This window comes from Cucurbita pepo, chromosome 12, assembly GCF_057944985.1.
Source record: "Cucurbita pepo subsp. pepo isolate OVF chromosome 12, ASM5794498v1, whole genome shotgun sequence".
NCBI classification, from domain to species: Eukaryota; Viridiplantae; Streptophyta; class Magnoliopsida; order Cucurbitales; family Cucurbitaceae; genus Cucurbita; species Cucurbita pepo.
The window spans coordinates 2918066-2937192 of NC_141809.1; the positions used below are offsets into that span (position 1 = coordinate 2918066).

The 19127-nt window shown below is 35.7% G+C and overlaps 3 protein-coding genes across 3 annotated transcripts; all 3 read right to left on the reverse strand.

Annotated features, from left to right (window-relative positions):
- Positions 1 to 1441: 1441 nt before the first annotated feature.
- LOC111807379 (receptor-like kinase TMK4) lies at positions 1442 to 5141 on the reverse strand. Its single transcript, XM_023693085.2, has 2 exons — positions 2750 to 5141; positions 1442 to 2102 (listed from the first exon to the last, which is right to left on the reverse strand). Exons 1-2 carry the CDS (start codon positions 5013 to 5015, stop codon positions 1588 to 1590), a joined length of 2781 nt encoding a protein of 926 aa, XP_023548853.2. The 5' UTR covers positions 5016 to 5141; the 3' UTR covers positions 1442 to 1587.
- A 2616-nt stretch (positions 5142 to 7757) lies between these two features.
- On the reverse strand, positions 7758 to 11879 carry LOC111806447 (uncharacterized). Its single transcript, XM_023691762.2, has 7 exons — positions 11205 to 11879; positions 10906 to 10999; positions 10144 to 10820; positions 9841 to 9949; positions 8976 to 9742; positions 8615 to 8713; positions 7758 to 8515 (listed from the first exon to the last, which is right to left on the reverse strand). The coding sequence occupies exons 1-7, from the start codon at positions 11772 to 11774 to the stop codon at positions 8447 to 8449; spliced, it is 2385 nt and encodes a 794-aa protein (XP_023547530.2). The 5' UTR covers positions 11775 to 11879; the 3' UTR covers positions 7758 to 8446.
- A 1776-nt stretch (positions 11880 to 13655) lies between these two features.
- Positions 13656 to 15089, reverse strand: LOC111807670 (mogroside I-E synthase). Its single transcript, XM_023693488.2, has one exon. The coding sequence runs from the start codon at positions 15087 to 15089 to the stop codon at positions 13770 to 13772; it is 1320 nt and encodes a 439-aa protein (XP_023549256.2). The 3' UTR covers positions 13656 to 13769.
- Positions 15090 to 19127: the final 4038 nt, after the last annotated feature.

Sequence of the window (19127 nt, forward strand, 5' to 3'; positions counted from 1 at the left end):
GATGAAAAATAAAATTGAAAAATGAAAAATCCTACCTATCCCTCCCACCTCAAAAACATCTCTATCCGCAAAAAAATAGAGTCGATACAGCCACAACAATATCAACATATATCTAATTTTTTACATATTTTCATAGTTTTTCTACAATACTTTAATTCGTAATTTTATTTTTAAAAAAATTAGAGTCGATTTAGAGTTTGTAATTTCAAGAGTATTTTAAAATAAACATGTATTCGTCGGTCCTTTCCTCTCTAAATTACCTAACGAGTTTTACTGACAACTGTCATAGCGTTTTGCTTGCACACCAGCACCATGTCTGACAGAGGTATAACATAGAAGGGACGGAATCGAACCGAATGAGTTGGGGTTGCAAAAGAAGAAGAAGCCCATGTGCAATTGATAGCGAAAAAAAGTGAGTATTATGATCCAACTAAAAGTCCCTTTAGTGAGACCCACAAAGCTTCACCAAATACAAAAAAAGCTATAAAAATTCCCTCTCTTTCTTCCAGCTTTGTTACAACTCATTTTACACTTAGCTTTTGGAATACCCAAAACAAAAGAAAATGACATGTGAAGTGTTTTCCTCACTTTCTCATCTTTCACAGCCTGGAAGAATCATTCGTCCAAATTCCTTCAATTTCGAGATGGTTTGTTGGTGATCCGAACAACCCGAGTAGAGTTTACAACTCAACTCAATCTTGAGTTGGGTTAGGTTAGATTAGGTTGTCCAGTCGTTTTTTTAAATTATTTATAAGATACATTAGTAGTGAAAAACGCTAAATATTCTTAATCTTTTTTTAACAGCAGGGTTGGATTCTAACCCTATTTTCAGGTTACCCAATCTTAAACAGCAAATTGAACGGAATTTTTCGACTTCCCAAAAATTCAACCTAATCCAAACCAAAAAAGAAATGTAACCTAATCTTGGGTTGGGTTAGGTTGTCTGGTTGTTTTCTTAAATTATTTATTAAAATAAAATAACTTATTTACCCGACATATTATATTAATAACTAAAATATCATAAAATTCAAACATTTATGTTAGTTACAAAGTTAAATATTTTTAATCTGAAGTTCGGTTGTAACTATTTTTGAAATTTTCAGTCATTTGCTCTACCAACTGAGACATGTACCGGGACAGAAAGACTCTATGAAGTGCCTCCTCACAAAGGGTGTCACAGTGACCAAGCCCGTGTGACTGCCCCATGAACCAACTTCTCATAATAAATGGATTGGTCTTGGTCTGGAATCATAGATTTCCAAGAAGATTAAATCATTACAAAAAAGGTTACCGTAAACTGAACTAAATTCCAAATCAAAAAAAGAAATCTAACATAATCCAACGGTTAGGACAATATCTAAGTCGTAATCATTTAGTTAATAATGTTATTAATTAGAACTAATTAAGGAATGGACACTAAATTTGGATACTAAATTCATGATTTGATTGAAGTGGTGAGTATATTTATATATATATATAGTTATCATACAAATTAAAATGGCTTAAGAAGGCAGCAAAAATTCCAAAGTTAGGCATTAATGAAAGAATGAAGCAAACAAAGACACAAATGAGTAGCATGTTCTTGTTTCATCTGCAGTTCATGGAGTCAAAGGTGTCTGCAAATCCTGGAGGCTTTGAAGAGATGCTCGTCTGGGTCTGTGAGTATGAAATGTCACTGAACATTGTGGATGTTCCTTCATTGGCTTGCCATCTTCGAAGCGCTTGAGGTAGGCTCATGTGCATATCGATCCCGTCTGTTTCTTCTTCGTGTTGGCTTGTAGGTTTCCATTGTTCGACAAGCGGGCCAAGGATGTTGACTGCGTGCCCCATGTCGGGTCGTTGGTGTGGCTCGCGAGCTGTGCAATGTCCTGCCAACTCGGCCACCTTGAATATGCTCTCCATGGTCTCCTCGTCTGGGTTGAGAGTTCGATCGATCGCCTTTGGAATGTTGTCTTTGTTGTTTAAGACCCTACGGAACCATGTCACCAAATGAGCTTGCTCGTCTGGCATTGTGTCGTCTAACGCTTTTCGACCTGTGATGATCTCCATCAAGACTACTCCAAATGCATATACGTCGACTTTCGTCGTTACCCTTCCCGTCGCTGTTAAGACAAAATTGAAAGAAACATAAATCCTTACCAGAAACAGACTAACCATCAATACCTATGAACCATATGAATCTAAGTAGCAACAATTTGGTCGAAACCATGCTAAATCACCTCAACATCTTAAGCTACATCGGCTAATTAAGGGGTTGAGCATGGATTTATAAGTAAGGAATCCATCTCCATCAGTACGAGTCCTTTTGTGGGAACCAAAAGCAAAGTCACGAAAGGTTATGCTCAAAGTAGACAATATCATACCATTACAGAGGGTCATGGTTCCTAACATGGCATCAGAGTCATACCCTTAACTTAGTCATGTCAACAGAATCCTCAAATATCGAACAAAGAAGTTGTGAGCCTCGAAGGTGTAGTCAAAAGTGACTAAAGAGTCGAACAAAGGGTGTACTTTGTTCGAGGGCTCCAAAGAAGGAGTCAAGTCTCGATTAAGAAGAGACTGTTCGGGCTCCATAGGCCTCAGTTGAGGTTCTATGAAGTACTTTGTTCGAGGGGAGGATTGTTAGGAGTGGAATCCCGTATCGACTAATTAAGGGGTTGGTATAAAAGTCATAAGAACTTATGCTCAAAGTGGACAATATCATACCAATCAGGAGAGTCATGGTTCCTAACAAAACGGTCATATTTACCTGCATATTCAGGAGCAAGATAGCCAAACGTTCCAGCCAACCGAGTCTCCACGGAGTACTTCCCATCGGGCGCATTTCTAACCAACCCGAAATCAGCAACCTTAGCTCTCATATCATCACCAAGAAGTATATTAGAAGGCTTCAAATCTCTATGAATGAAGCTTTGTTGAGCTAAGCTATGTAGATACTCAACTCCTCTAGCCACATCCAATGCAATAGTAATTCTCTGCTTCCAAGTAAGCGATGGATAGCCATTCTCTTCCCAATCAAACAAATGTTGAGTCAATGTCCCTTGAGGCATATACTCATAAACCAATAGCCTCTCATTGCCATTGATACAATAGCCCAAAAGGGCAACCAAATGCCTATGCCTAACTTTAGTAAGCACAGCAATTTCAGCTTGAAACTCAGTCATTCCTTTCGTACCCATTGCGCCCGATTCCATCCGTTTCACAGCAATTTTCGTGCCATCGTGCAGCTCGCCTTTGTAAACGACGCCAAATCCTCCCCTTCCCAACACATTGCTCTCATTGAAATTGTCTGTAACTTGCCTCAAAACTTGTATCGATATCGCTACGTTTCCCCCCTCGAAAACGTGTATGTCGTTACTGAAATCCTCGCTACTCTGGCTTTGCAGCTCACTTGGAACACCAGCATAGCCATTCAACCCACTCCCTGCATCACTCTTCACAATCTCCTTACCATTTTCAGGATTATTCACTTTCCCAAACTTCTTATGCCTATTGCTTACATAACATTTGAACACAACAAACAATAAGACAGCGACGAAAACAACGACAGCAACGACAACGCCAACAATGACACCAGCTGAAACAGAGGAACCATTTGAAGATCCTGATGTTGTCCCATCTGTGGTGGTGCCATTGGAATCAACCTTCCCACCAGCTCCACCATCATGTCCTCCAGGGCTCAAGATAGTCCCAAGCAATGGATTACCCTTCGTGTTCAGCTTAACTGATGCAGCAAACTTGGGTACCTGTCCGCTCAAATTGTTGTTCGAAACGTCGAGATTCTGAAGCTGCGGCAACGTCGTTAAACTCACCGGTATCTCGCCGGTCAATCTATTGTCATTCAAATACAAATCCTTCAAACTTGTCAAGTTAGCAAATGCAGGGGAGATCACGCCCACCAAGAGCTGTTTCCTTAAGTTAACATTGGTAACCTTCCCTTCAGTACAAACCACAAAGTTCCAATTATGGCAAGCATCATTCCCTTCCCAAGCATTAGCTAACAAAATTGGGTACCCAAAAGCCCCAGCAACCGCAAGCAGCACAGAAACCTGAGCCTCACACGGTCCAGGCGTAGTCCTACAGAACCTATTCACACTACTAAAAGTCGCCTCAACACTTGAATCAAACACAGGCAATGGCCCCTGAAGCATATTGTTATCTAAACTCACGGTTTTCAAGCTAGAAAGCTGCATAAGTGACGGAGGAACAACCCCAGTAAGCTGATTATCACGAAGTTGAAGATCAAACAAACCTTCACATTTAGAAAGATCCGGAATCTGCCCTGTAAATTGGTTCTTCTGTAGCCAAACCTGAGTTAATTGAGTCATGGATGACAACAAATCAATAGAACCCGACAACCCAATATCCTGATTGTTCAGCCACAAACTGGTAATCACAGATCCACCGAGAGATTTGGGCAAAACCCCTGTAAGATTATTGTAAGAAAGACGAAGCTCCTGCAAACTAGGGAACGAATCGAAGAAATCCGGCAAAGACCCAACAATTTTGGCGTTTCCGGCATAGAAATTGACCAAACTAGAAGCCTGAGATAACTCGGTCGGAATCGACCAAGGAGCAAGATCGACATTCTGGTTTAGGCTCAAATTTTGCAAGCTCGTAAGGCCCTGGAAGGCGCCAGGAGAAACAGAGGAGAAATTGTTGTTGTCAAGGTAAAGGGATTGGAGGAAAGAGAGATTGGCGAAGGAAGGGATAGGACCGGTGAAAGAGTTGCGTTGAAGAGATAGAGAAGTGAGCTGAGAAAGGGAGTTCAGATCGGAAGGGAGCACGCCGGAGAGCGACTTGGAGGCTAAGTTAATGGAGGTGACACGGTTGGAGGAGTCGCAGCGTATCTCTTTCCAGTTGCAGAATGGGGTGTTGGTGGACCAGCCGGTGGGGGTTGGGGAGACAGCAGCAGCGAGCTTCTGGATGACGGCGGCATCATCGGCGGCGACGGGGGCGGCGAAGAGGAGGAGGGTAAGGGTGAAGAGAGAGAGAATAGGGTTGAGAGAACCCATTGGAGGATGAGAGAGAAAGAGGAGAGAGAGAGAGAGAGAGAAAGAGAGAGGTTGAAGATGAAGTTAATTCAATGGAGGGGAAGGAGTGTTGCAGAAGGATGAAAGAGGAGAACTGTGGGGTTTCCCTCAAATTACATATCCATGTGAACCATATTATTTGTTAATAATTCTCAATAATTTACCCTTTTTTTAATTTTAATTCAATTCATATATATATATATATATATATATTACTTTTAATAAGAGATAAATAATTTAGAAGTAAAAATAAAAATATATTCTTAAATTTAAAATAAAAAATAGAAAAATACCCTTAAACTCTATTTTTAATACTTTATTTTAAAAATACTTCCCAACTTTCAACTACAAATTTTCAAAAAAAAAAAAATTTAAAAAAATTATTATATACTATTAATTTTTTTAAAAAAAATTGAAGGTGATATATAAGATTAAAAATATTAATATTAAATTTAGAAATATTTTATTAATTTAGTCGGGTATATTTTATAAGTTTCTATACTAAAAAATTATCTTTAAATTTATAATAATCTTTTTTTAAGTGCTATATATACTATTTTCTTGAATTTGAAGCTCGTTTTTTTTTTTTTAATGAAAAGATCATTTAAACCAGTTAGTTGAGTTGGTGACCCTACCAGACCCATTAGAGTTCACAATCCAACGAACTCTCTGTCTTTTTTAGTTGAACTGAATTGTAAATTTGGTTGGGTAGCTAAATGATGATGAGCCATATCAGTCAGCCATAAACTTTGCGTTTGCGAATGGAATCTCCCGAGAAGGGTTAGAATGGCAGTTCCGGCTCCTTCGGAAGTACCAAATAAATGATTATTTGAATTGGGTTTTTTTATAACCATCTTAAGAGTAGAGTTGGGTTATAATTTATTTTCAAGCGGGTCGAATTGACCCAACAAAAAAAATGTCGACATTCTACTCAGACCAATAAGAAAAATTCTAAACAATCTAACGTTTATAATTTGGACTGGGTAATCTAGATTAGTCGGGGTCATTTGAAACAACTTTAATTTCTTTTTAAGATCATGTTATAGATTTTTATACGTTGAGAATGCTAATTTATTAATTTATGTATAGTTATATTTATATCTTTTCTAAAATTAGTTAAAGACATTGATATTGTATTAAATTCATTAACATTTTTGTTCATATGAATATTTTTAAATAATATTCTTAGTTAAAATACTTAAAAGACAAGTTTGAATCATATTCTTAAATTTGACAAATTTAATTTTTTTTAGAATTTTTTTTTATAAGTTTTCATAAAAATATCATATGAAAACTAGCAAAAACTAATATGTAAGAATAAAAAAGCATACGCGACAGCTTTTAGAACGTCAATTGGTTACATTAATCCCCTAAGAACAAAGTCTAGCAACTCTACCACGAAATCTTGAGTTAATGAAAAATCCGATCTATAACGTAAAGAGAAAGAGAAAAAAAAATTAATATTGCATGTCGTTTTTCATTCCCGTTAAGATCTCCATATTTATGAGTCCCAAAATCTCTTCAAAGGAGATAGGTGAGTGCTGAGACGACAAGGTGAGTGTCTTAACTCTACCCTAAGTCGCATGAATAATTTAAAAAAGCATGGAATAGCATCGAGATGTTGTCCGTAGCATCTCGATGCTATGAACGAAAATACCAGGTGTACGTGTTTTTCAATCTTGAGAGGCATCGAGTGACACGAATGCATAGTATTAGATTCGATGGTTTGAATATCAGCAGCGTTGAGAGGCAACCAGGCTCCCTTATTCAATGTTTTATTCAATGTTAGATTAAAGTGAGTTTAAAAGTGAAAAAAAAAAACATAGGAACATGGTTTGCTGATGGTCTACTTTAAATAGATTTCAACTCTAAAGGGATAAAATTAATTAATTAAATAATTAAATGTTCCCTTCTTTTTGGGTTCAAAAGCTTCCTAATTTGCCTTCCATTAATTATATATATATATTAAATAATCCCATAACTTATGGGCACCCCATGTTCTATGGTCTCATTGTGTGTCATAATTAATAAATTAATTATAGAGAGTTCTTGAAGATGTTATATTATTTTTATTATTTATTAAAATACATATTAATTTTCATCCTATTTTTGTTTTTTTTAAATAATGTTATGATATAAATATTAAAGTGGAAGTTTGTATCAATTTTAAATATATATATATATATGTCAACGTAAATATAATTTAGTCGTTAAATTAAATTAAGTTGAAGAGATATCTTACCATTTGAATGGTTGCGACTATTTATTTATTTTTAATTTAAATCTTGCTTTAATTTATAAATTTAAAAAAATGTTTATTTTAATTACGGCCTTAATAAATATATTTTTTATAATTACTTTTATTTTATTCTTCATAATCGATTGTCGATTAAAGTATATAATTCCAAGTCAAAGTTTGAATTTTCATTCCACACGTTGAATGTAATAAAAACAAAATATTTACTTACAACTTACTCGACCATTTTACAAAATTGATAGTACATATTCTCACACACTTCGAGACTAAACTATAAATCGAGTTTAAATAATTCATTAATAGTTAAATAATAAAAGAGTGGCTCGATCATACACGTTTATCAATCTAATTTAATTTTTTTAATTGATTTAATAGTATTTAATATCTATACATAGTTATAAATAAATAGATATCTATATAGGCTAATTAATTAATAATTTTAATAAATAAGTAATTCATTCATCTAATAAACTGAAATAAATATATATTTAAATACATAATTATTAATATTAATTTTGGTAAACTAAGATCAATTAATGGTTGAATTAATCAAGTATATTCAAAACAAAATTACAAATAAAAATGAAAAACAAATTAATAAAGAAAGGAAAAAGAGAAAATCCAATCATTTTAGAACACCTTGAAACAAACATGAGCATTGAATACCGATGCCCATTCCCATCTTCGAACAATAACGAATTTGAACATGAAGGCCAAATATCAAACTCTCCCGCAGTTGATGATACCTGCACTGATCTTGGATTCAATCCATGATGACAAAATTGCAGCTCAATAAGTGGCTGATTGTATGATTAAACCCCTCATTCTTCAATTCAACTAAGCTCTTCCAAACATATAATAATCCATTTTAGCCGAAGGGAAGATCCCCATAAGTTGAGTTTATATACAGCTACACCCAATAATCTACACCGTTCGGAGTCTAAAAAACTTACCACATTTTCCCACGAGGTCGAGGTCGAGGTCGAGGTCGACTACAATGAAGCTCTTTCACCGAGTGATGCAAATGCCTTGAGCATCCCAAATGGAATGAAAGACCATCCGTTTCATCTATGAAATCCCAGCCTTACATAAGCGGAAGAGTTAAGGCTGCAACTATGATCACGGTAACCAGATTCGGAGACTTCGTCGTCTTGGTCTATTTGCCATCTTCAATCTCTATTCTCTCAACTTCACTAGAGAATCTAACATTTGGTCGTTGGGAGCACTGTCGAAGATAAATGAGCTTTCAGTGACTAAAGCAAAAGATAATCTTTAAAGGATTGACATTGAAGAGAGAAAAACTTCCAACTTTAAAATGGAGTACCGTGATTCTGCAATGAATGCCAAGTTCATAGTTCATTTGTAGAAGGCGGTCTTTTGCAATTAGCTCTGCTTCAGATGCTTTCCTACAAGCTTCTTTCACCTGTAGAAGTGTGAAATAGAGCATAGAATCAATTATTATCTTGAGATGATATTTGCCAATATAATGTGCGTATTAAAGTAGCACACCATTGCTCAAATGAAATACTGAAGTTTGGAATAAAATGACTGCCCATCAATATTAGCATGTAATACAAAAACACGGCAGAAGGTTTTTTTGGTTAGTTCATACAGAAATAGCTTAAACCAAGCCAAGTTTAACAGAAAAGGCATAGGAAAGATCAATATCTAGTTTATGCACATACCTTATTTGAATGATATCCAGCATCCCCTTCTTTTGTAATATCAGCATACTTTTCTAGGACACCACGGAGAAGCAACAATTCTTTCATCAAATCTGAAGCAACTTCTTCAGCATCTTGGAGTTGATTTCTAGAAAATTCAAATGCTCTTTCAGCATGGAGACGAAAACAGGAACAGTTCAAACAATTGCAGATTCCTCTGCATCCTCGTGGGTTCCGTTTAAGAATTCCCTTTCTAACGTTGTGATTTTCTGGCAGAATACATGCTTCTATAGGTTTTAAGCTGTTCCTCTCAGAGAGTTTAGTACCATCAGAAACATATTCTGTAAAATTCGTGCAGTCTTCTGAAGTATTTGGAGATTGTTCGGCGGTCATTCTGGATCCTTCTCCACTCAGAGGCTCATAACTCGTAGCAAGATATGATGATGAGACTGCTTGATCATTTAATTGAGTGTCCATTTTCAATTTACATTTCTCCAACATCTCCTGATCAGAGTGCAGCAGTAATTTTGGTGGTGATATTGGTGGTGATAGAAGTATATCATTGACTCTAGCAGGCATTAAAACTTCATCTGCTTCACAAACCACGTCGTTAATACTATTCGACATCGGCATTGAGAGAGCATCTGAATTTCCATCGCATGGCATGTTGCAAGATACCAAGAATTCTGATTTATCCTGGGAATTGTGAGAATTTGAACTCGGTGGATCCAAATTCATAGTTGGCAATTCTTTCTCTGGTCTTGGACAGTTGATATTTCCCGAGGCACCTGAAAATGTAAATAAATAAATAAAAACTAATCTTTAACATCATCAAGAAGCATGGCTATATGGAAGGAAGATTATCATTGTGGGAGTGGATGCGTACAGTTCTCTGGATTATCTTTGAAAAGATCCTCAAGGAATGGAAGCATCCTTCGATAGCTAACAGAAGCTTGGCTGTAGTTCAACTTCAGTTGTACAAGTGGGTTGCGAACCTAATAAGTTGTTGATTGTATTAGTAGCAATACACAAAATATAAAACAACCACAGTTTGATGATCAAATTGGATGTCACTCCCCAAAGCTGTAGAACATTCATAATAAATAATGTGCACTCGCCAAAAGTAATCATGCAGAACTTTTAGAGGTAGCAGAAGAGCAAACAAGTAAAACCATTAAATGTATCTCACCATTTTATTTCTAACATAGGTGCCATATTTCTTGTCACTCTCTGTAGCAATGTTGCAATGGTTTTCGCCAACAGTAGAACTACCAAGTTTTTCGTCTGCGCCTCGAGTACATCCCACTTTTTCATCCCTTCTTTCTTCCTTCACTGGGTTACAACCGATGTTAGAATCCAGTAATGACATCTTGAGTTCTTCATTGAAATGATCTTCTCTATTGACATCCTCAGAAATATTGTTACACAACTTCTCGGAAACATGGGACTTAAAGTTTTCTGCTTCTGATATAGCATAATTCCCACCATCAAGCCTCTCCATTCCGGAGGTTTTGGATTGTTCTTTAGAAGATCGATCCTCTGTGTCATACTTTGTCGGTCTTTCGTCAATAAAAGATGCACAAACTACATTATCCTTTTTCAAACAAGAACCCTCTTCGACTAAAGCCGGGTCACTGTTTAAATCACTGCCATTCTGAAACTTTTTAGTATCACCATTATCAGGAGGTGGTAAATTTAGTTTCATAGTCTTACATGCATTCCCGGAGGCAAAAACCGCATTCTTTACACAAGTATCTGAATCAACGAAAGATGAACCATTGGCAGGATTACACAAATTAGATTCAATATTTTCCTTCTTCTCCAAATTGTTCTCACGTTTTGAGTATGGATCACTTAGTAGGGTGACTGTAGTACATTAGCATTAAAAATAAGTTAGTCCTAAAAACAAATCTGGATAGACAGTAAAGAACATAGCGGGCACAAAACTTACATTTATCGCTATCCAGCAAAAAAGGCAGCATTCTTTTGTAGGCAATAGAGCCAGGTGCTTTGAATAACTTCCGTTTAGAACATGGTTTGAGCACCTGATTCATAATTACAAGACCCAAATTAGACCACCATAAACAAGAGAATATCAATAAGTATGCAAGTGGCATTAGTATACACAGTTATAATTATAATCCCATGACACCTATCAAAGAGACAACAGGACAACATTTGCAAGAAATCAATGCACAAGAAAATAAAATCCAGCCAATGGTGAAATATTCAACTTAACGAGATATTTACCGATCCAGTTCTAGTAACAGAGTCAATTCTACAGTCAGCTTTCGCACAATTATCCCCTATGACACCTCCATTACTTGATCGAGGACATCCATTTGAAGAAGCCGCCACAAAACCCCCAGCTAGAAACTCCACATCAGGAGGTGTCGAATGAATCTGTTCTCCACTCTTCCCATTACATTTCCGATCCTCATCGCATTCATCATACCGATTAGAATTGCAAAAATTCTCGTTCCGTACCTCTGTAATCTCGGAGATTTTACCGACTCCACTATCTTCATTCAGACAAGTTCCATTCGCGGTCATCGGTCCTTCTTTGTCGCTAATCAGCTCTCCGGATGTCACCGAGGAGCGATTCTCTAGATTGGGGGAGAATACTCGCTTTAAACGTAGATCCTTCGCAACAAAATCCGAAACCCCATCCCCATCTTTCGAAGCAAGTTCATTCAGCTGCGATAGCGGCAGCATCTTAAGTTTTTTGCGAGGTAAGTGGAGGAATCCAGCTTGTAGAGCTCGAGGTTGATGAACAACGGAGGAACGTTTGGAAGCCATGGCACGAAGCTTTGATTCCATGGAGGTTTCTACCGAGAAAACTTGGAATCGATGGGCGACGATAGCGTACTGGAGAGGGAAGGAGGGAGAGCGGGAACAAGAGAAAATGGCGGGAAGTTTAGGGTGAAACTTCGCTGCGTTACTTTAATTGGCGGGAAATTCATGACTCGTTATTGGGCCGGGCTATAAATAAATCCAGGCCTTTATTGGGCCGGGCTATAAAGAAATCTAATTGGCGGGAAATTCATGACTCGTTATTGGGCCGGGCTATAAATAAATCCAGGCCTTTATTGGGCCGGGCTATAAAGAAATCCAGGCCTGTGCTCAAGCCCAACTGATTTGGGTTCAAGAATCACGAATCTGTTTGAGGGTAAAGCTCTCGTGGTTTTGCTTTGAATTTTTTCAAAAGATCTCATATCAATGGAGATAGTGTTATTCACTTATAAATCCATGATCTTCCACTAAATTAACCAAGGTGGGACTCACTCCCAACAATCCTCAATACGATTAAGCAGCTAATTGAAGAACACGATACTAGATAGGGCCAGATCAAGGCCAAAACTCCAAGAGATAGTATTCCTCACTTATAAACTCATGATCTTCCACTAAATTAACCAATGCGGGACTCACTCCTAACAACCCTCAACACGATTAAGCAGCTAATTGAAGAATACGACACTAGATTTGTAGGACCTAGATCGAGAGTGAGACAATTGTTAGGCCAAAACTCCAAGAGATAGTATTCCTTACTTATACACCCATGATCTTCCACTAAATTAACAAATGTGGGACTCACTCCCAACAACCCTCAACACTATTAAGCAGCTAATTGAAGAATACGACACTAGATTTGTAGGACCTAGATCGAGAGTGAGACAATTGTTAGGCCAAAACTCCAAGAGATAGTATTCCTTACTTATAAACCCATGATCTTCCACTAAATTAACAAATGTGGGACTCACTCCCAACAACCCTCAACACTATTAAGCAGCTAATTGAAGAATACGACACTAGATTTGTAGGACCTAGATCGAGAGTGAGACAATTGTTAGGCCAGATCAAGGCCAAAACTCCAAGAGATAGTATTCCTCACTTATAAACGCATTATCTTCCACTAAATTAACCAATGCGGGACTCAATCCCAACAACCCTCAACACGATTAAGCAGCTAATTGAAGAACCCGACACTAGATTTGTAAAACTTAGATCGAGAGTGGGGCAATTGTTAGACCAAGTCAAAGCCAAAAACTCGAAGGAAAATCTAATCCCAAAAAGTCTCGAACCTCATGTGCAAAAATGAGGTTGGCCCACATGGGTCGACCTTTGGTGTACTCAACTATTATTGACCACACACATCATCCATATTTCATAATCAACCATAGCCTTAAATTTGAAGGTACTTGACCCAATTGGTAGCTCTAAATTTAATACCTCATTCAAATCTCATCAATGAGATGTCCATACTTTGTTGGGAGAAATTAAATTTTAATAATTGAATTGGATTAACTTTTTTATTAAAAAAGATGCTAAAATATAAAAACCGACAATAATGTATATTTCCTCGTGCTTATTAAAAAATCACAATTAATTATATGCATGAACTCTACAATGGTACGATATTGTCTCCTTTGAGCATAAACTCTGGTGGCTTTGCTTTGGGCTTTCCGAGGAGGTCTCATACAGATCGAAATAGTATTCCTCACTCATAAACTTATAATCTTCCATTAAATTAACAAATAATATCAATAACCTAATAAAAAAAATCTTTAGTTTTTTTATATTTTCTCTTATTTTTTTTTTTTACACCGATGAACATCAATGAAGATTAAACTTTAAATTTCACTCAAATTTCTCATTCTTAATGTTAAATAATTTTATAATATATTTACTCCGCCATATTGGACCGAATAATTATTAAACTTGTTACTATATAAAGTTCCGAAATCAAAATATTTGTTATGCAGTAACATTTATGATAAAAAAAAAAGATAGTAATAACAGAGATTTGGAGACATTTCAATCACTATTATCAATGTCTTCAACAAAAGCTTTGAGATTGAAGGTGGAGGAACCATGTTGAGCAATGGCTTTCGTAGCCAAATCCTTCCATTTCTTGGCATTTCCCACAATCTCATCCCTTCGTTCATTAGCTTCACTCCCCATAATCAAGTCCAAGCACCGCCTAATCTCTTCCCCCTCAACAAACCCCTCCGAGTTAGCCGCCACTCTCACCCCAATCTTCCACACATCTTCCACAAGCTTCGCATTAGTAGCTTGATCGATTTGCAGCGGAAAAGCCACCAACGGCACCCCCACCGCCATGCCTTCAATCGTCGAATTCCACCCACAATGGCTCATGAAACAACCCACCGAGGGATGGTTCAACACTTCATCTTGACGACACCATCGCACGATTTTCCCATTCTCCTGTTCTTGTGCTTCTTCATCAATTTTTACCCATAAAAACGTATACCCATTTAAAGCTTTCATGATTTCCTCTGCTTGTTTACTCTGCAACACCGAGACTGACCCAAATGAAACATAAATCACCGACGATTTCGCCTTGGAATTCAACCATTCCATGTAATTTTCACTTACAAATAATGGGTTGGACCCGTTTTTCCCATTTGATTTACCAATTGAAATCAATGGTCCAATTGGTATCATTTTCAACCCATCGATGGCCTTCACGGTTTGTTCCTCCAGCGCATCAAATGAGTTTATGAGGACTTTGGATTGGCTTTTTTGGTCGAGGAGTTCGATTTGTTGTTTGAGAAAAGGGAGAATTGCAGAGTGAGGGCTTGTCGGGGACAAGAACGACGGCATGTCCTTCTCGGTTAGCAACGGCAACCCCGGCAATTTTTGATTCGGAATGGTATCGCCATAGCCATGGAAGTAATGGTAATACAGAGCTAAGAGTGTTGCTGGTTGGACGAAGAGAAGCGCCGATGGGATGTGGAGAGCGGCGGCGACATCCGCCACCCAATGGAACAAAAGGGAATAGATGACAAAGGTGAAGGGATTTGAGGGGGTTTGTTCGTTGTGGGAAGTGATGAGTTTTGTTAGGGATTGGGAGCCGTGGTGCTTGAAGTCGGAGAATAATTGGGGGAAGGTGCGGTTGGGGTTGAGGGTTTCGTGGTCGCAGCCGTCGGAGAAAGGGGCGAAGGTGAGTAAGGGATGCGGGGTGGTTGTGTTGGTCAGGCGGCGATTTGCGGCGACGGTGGTGGCGAAGGTGACGTGATGGCCTAAGTTCGTGAGTCGATGGGCTAGCTCAAGGGATGGGTTTATGTGGCCATGGACGGGGAAACATACGAGAAGGAAATGATGGGCTCTCATGTTTTTGTAACCACAAGTTTGGTGTTCTTGGAGACGTGATGAGATGCTTTAAATCAAGTTTGGCTATATATATATATATATATCATACAACAGGATACAAGAGTCTGAGTATCGTCTGTATAAAGAGTCTACCTTATATATCTTTCATAGTAATACTATTGATACGGCCCACTTTATAATCGTTACAAATGATTTGATTTAAATCGTTCATGTGAAGACATGTAAGTGGGGTATCTTATACAATGAGTTTGTATAAGGCTAGACCACGCCCACTTTATAATCGTTACAACTCATTTGATCCAAATTGTTCATGTGGAGACATGTAAGTGGGGTATCGTTTGTATAAGACTGGACCATGCCCACTTTATAATCGTTACAACTCATTTGATCCAAATCGTTCATGTGAAGACATATAAGTGGGGTATCGTTTGTATAAGACTGGATCACACCCACTTTATAATCGTTACAACTCATTTGATCCAAATCGTTCATGTGAAGACATATAAGTGGGGTATCGTTTGTATAAGACTGGACCACACCCACTTTATAATCGTTACAACTCATTTGATCCAAATCGTTTATGTGGAGACATGTAAGTGGGGTATCTTATACAATAAGTTTGTATTGGACCACGGCCCACTCTATAATCATTACAAATGATTTGATCTAAATGGTTGGTGCAGAGAATATAAGTGGGGGTATCCTCTACAATAAGTTGGTATAAAACTAGACCAAAAAATATTTAATAACTCTTTATAAATTAGTTAATTCAGAAAATTAATATTCATTAGAAGATGATATGCTAACTATATATATTAATTTTATTTTTATATTAGGTTTAAATTCAGTTTGATAAACAAAAAATAATTCAACAATTAATTAAAAATATAAAACTTTTCTTTTATTGAGTAAGCGAATTGAATTTTTTTTTCTTCAAATTAACTATTATCCAAATTTTGTTGGGTGTTTTTTGCCTGTGAAAAATTTGGAGGGGTAGAGATTTGACCGGACGTGTTTGTAATTTTAGGTAAGGAGCACATGGGATTGAAACAAGCACCGACGCAATGGTAATAAACAGTTTGATTCCTTCATGTGGAAGAGTGGTTTCGGGAGTGAAGATGATCGTTGTTGTTATTTCAAGAAATACGTTGATTCATATGTGTTTTTACTCTTGTATTAGGGAGATAAACCATCTGAAGACAAACATGTTTTCAATATCTAAGAAGAAAGATTTGGGTGCAGTGAATCATATTATTGAGATAAGGATTTCTCGAGTTATATTTGTTGACACGTCAAATCTATATTAGAAGCAGTATATTAGAAGATATTGCACAAATTCATGATGAATGATGCTAAAACTAGGACAGTTTTTTTGGCAAATCGTGTTAGCTTGTTATAGGGGCAATCTCTCAAAACAATTGAGGAGCGTGAGCACATGACATTATTTCCATACGTCTTTGTAGTTAGGAGTTTGTGAATGCTAATCTTAGTGGAGTCGTAGACTCTAGTGAAAGCACGTCTGAATATACCTACACTACATCTACTGAGACTGAGTATATGACAATAGTTATATCGGGAAATAAGATTTTTTTTGCAAATAGTCAAAAGTGTCATATACTTGGTGAAAATCCCGATCTATCACTAAAAGACAAAACACATCAAAAAATAATGTCATTTCACTTGTAAGTCAATGGAAGAAGGTGATACCTGTTTAAAAGACAAACATGCTGACAAAATGCGTTGATGTTGGAAAATTGAGGATCTGCAAAACCTTAGTTGGTATGGTGCAATGAAGATATCGATGACAAGGACAATAAATGAAATAAAAGTTGACCGACCCATTAATCACTCTCCATATGAGATAATTATTCGGTTACGGAGCCTAATTTATTAAATACTGTATTATTTAGACCAGAGTTGTACATAAAACAAAGTCATTTATATAAAATATCAACCATTTATAGAATAGTTTTCTAATTAAATTTGGTTAAATAATAATATTTTTATGCTAAACATGTTTCTACCATTTAAAAATAAAAAAACAATAAAGATTTTATTTATTTATTTATTTGTAAAAGGTAGCACTAAGTTAAATAAAGATTATTTAATATTCTAGCAACCGACATTCCATAAATAAATAAATAAATAAATAAATAAGAAATTTGGAATTTGTTGTCAGTTTCCAAATACAATTTAGTGGATACCAATTAAAAGTTTGTATTTAATATAATTATAAATAGATTTTGTATTAATAAAAACTGCACTTTTCTTTTTAAATATTCAAAATAGTTTTCAATTATATGCATATTTTTATTTTATTTTTATCTAATCCCATAATTATTATTTTTTATTATTTATTTGTAACAACGCTAAAAAAAAAAAAAAAACTGTTTGAAAATAATATTTAAATAAATAGATATAAAATTTTATAGCTGACTTGAGTTCAGTAGTTGAGTTGAAAAAATTTACCATTTAAATAATTTCAGTTTAACTATTGAAATTAAAATAATTAAAATCTACAAGTTTGACTACTAAAATTAAAATAATTTAAGTTTGATTATCGAAATTAAAATAATTAAAAATTTACAATTTAAATAATTTAAGTTTGACTATTGAAATTAAAATAATTAAAATTTACAAGTTTGACTACTGAAATTAAAATAATTAAAATTTACAATCTAAATAATTTAAGTTTGACTATCAAAATTAAAATAATTAAAATTTACAATTTAAATAATTTAAGTTTAACTCTGGAAATTAAAATAATTAAAATTTACGGTTTAAATAATTTAAGTTTGACTATTGAAATTAAAATAATTACCTTATTTAGCTGACCATAAAAGGAAATCATTCATAAAAAAATGAGAAGTTTAAAACCACGAGATGATGTGTCTAGACTCTTGTAGTTCTACGGCTCTTGCTGAAGAGTTAAGGTTTCTTTTGTAAAAGACGAATAACATGAATGAGAATAAAATACTCGATAAATATCTTACTTGTAGGTTTTAGTCGGTCATCTTATATCATACTAAAATAGCACGAAGACAGAAGGTTTTCTAGTGGTTGTTTTCAGTCTACCTAATATTTCAGTGACAAGAAATCGTACTTTTTAGGTAGATATTGAACGTCCAGACTCAAAGAACTTGCAAAATGGGCCATAGGATCTTAAAAGTCCAAATAAAGTTGACGTGATATTAACCTAACATAGATCTACACGTGTGAGTAGGATTCTACGTGAATTCAGTTGAGTTGGGTTGTAGAAATTTTTTGGATTAATCTAAAATTCTGGGTTAGCGGTCCAAACAACTTAAATAGATTTCACTATTGAACTTAATCCTGCTTGTTCATGAAATATTTAACTGCTAACACACAAATGAAGGGATTTTAATTTTCCATCGATATTTTGGATTCCTTTGAAATAAATTATTTTAAGGAGCCGTTTAGTTGGAGGTTTTGTTTTGTGTTTGTTAACAATTTTCTTTTTCTCGTTGATTAAAGTTTTGATTACCCATTGCGAGACCTTAGATTGATGGGAGAGGAGAACGAAACATTTCTTGTAAAAATGTAAAAATCTTTCTCTAGACGCGTTTTAAAATTGTGAGGCTGAGAACGATACGTAATAGGTTGAAGCGAACAATATCTACTAGCGACAGACTTGGGTAATTACAAATAGTATAAGAGCCCATCATTGAACCATGCGAGACACTAGTCGAAGTAAGGCTAGACCATTTCCATAGTAGATGTGTTTATTGTGAGGTCTCACATCGAATCGAGACGAGAACAAAACATTCTTTTTAAAGACGTGAAAATTTCTCTCTAATAGACGCTATTAAAATCGTAAAATTGACGACGATATGTAACGAGTCAAAACAGAAAATATGTGTTTTTGTTTTTTTGCATTACAAATTCACATGGGTTAGTTTTATATGGGTCCCTTTTCCCTTTCCTTATAATGGTATATAAAACTTTATTTTAAATATAGTTAAATAATTAATTAACTCATTAATATTTATTTAACCAAATCAATATAATAATTTATTT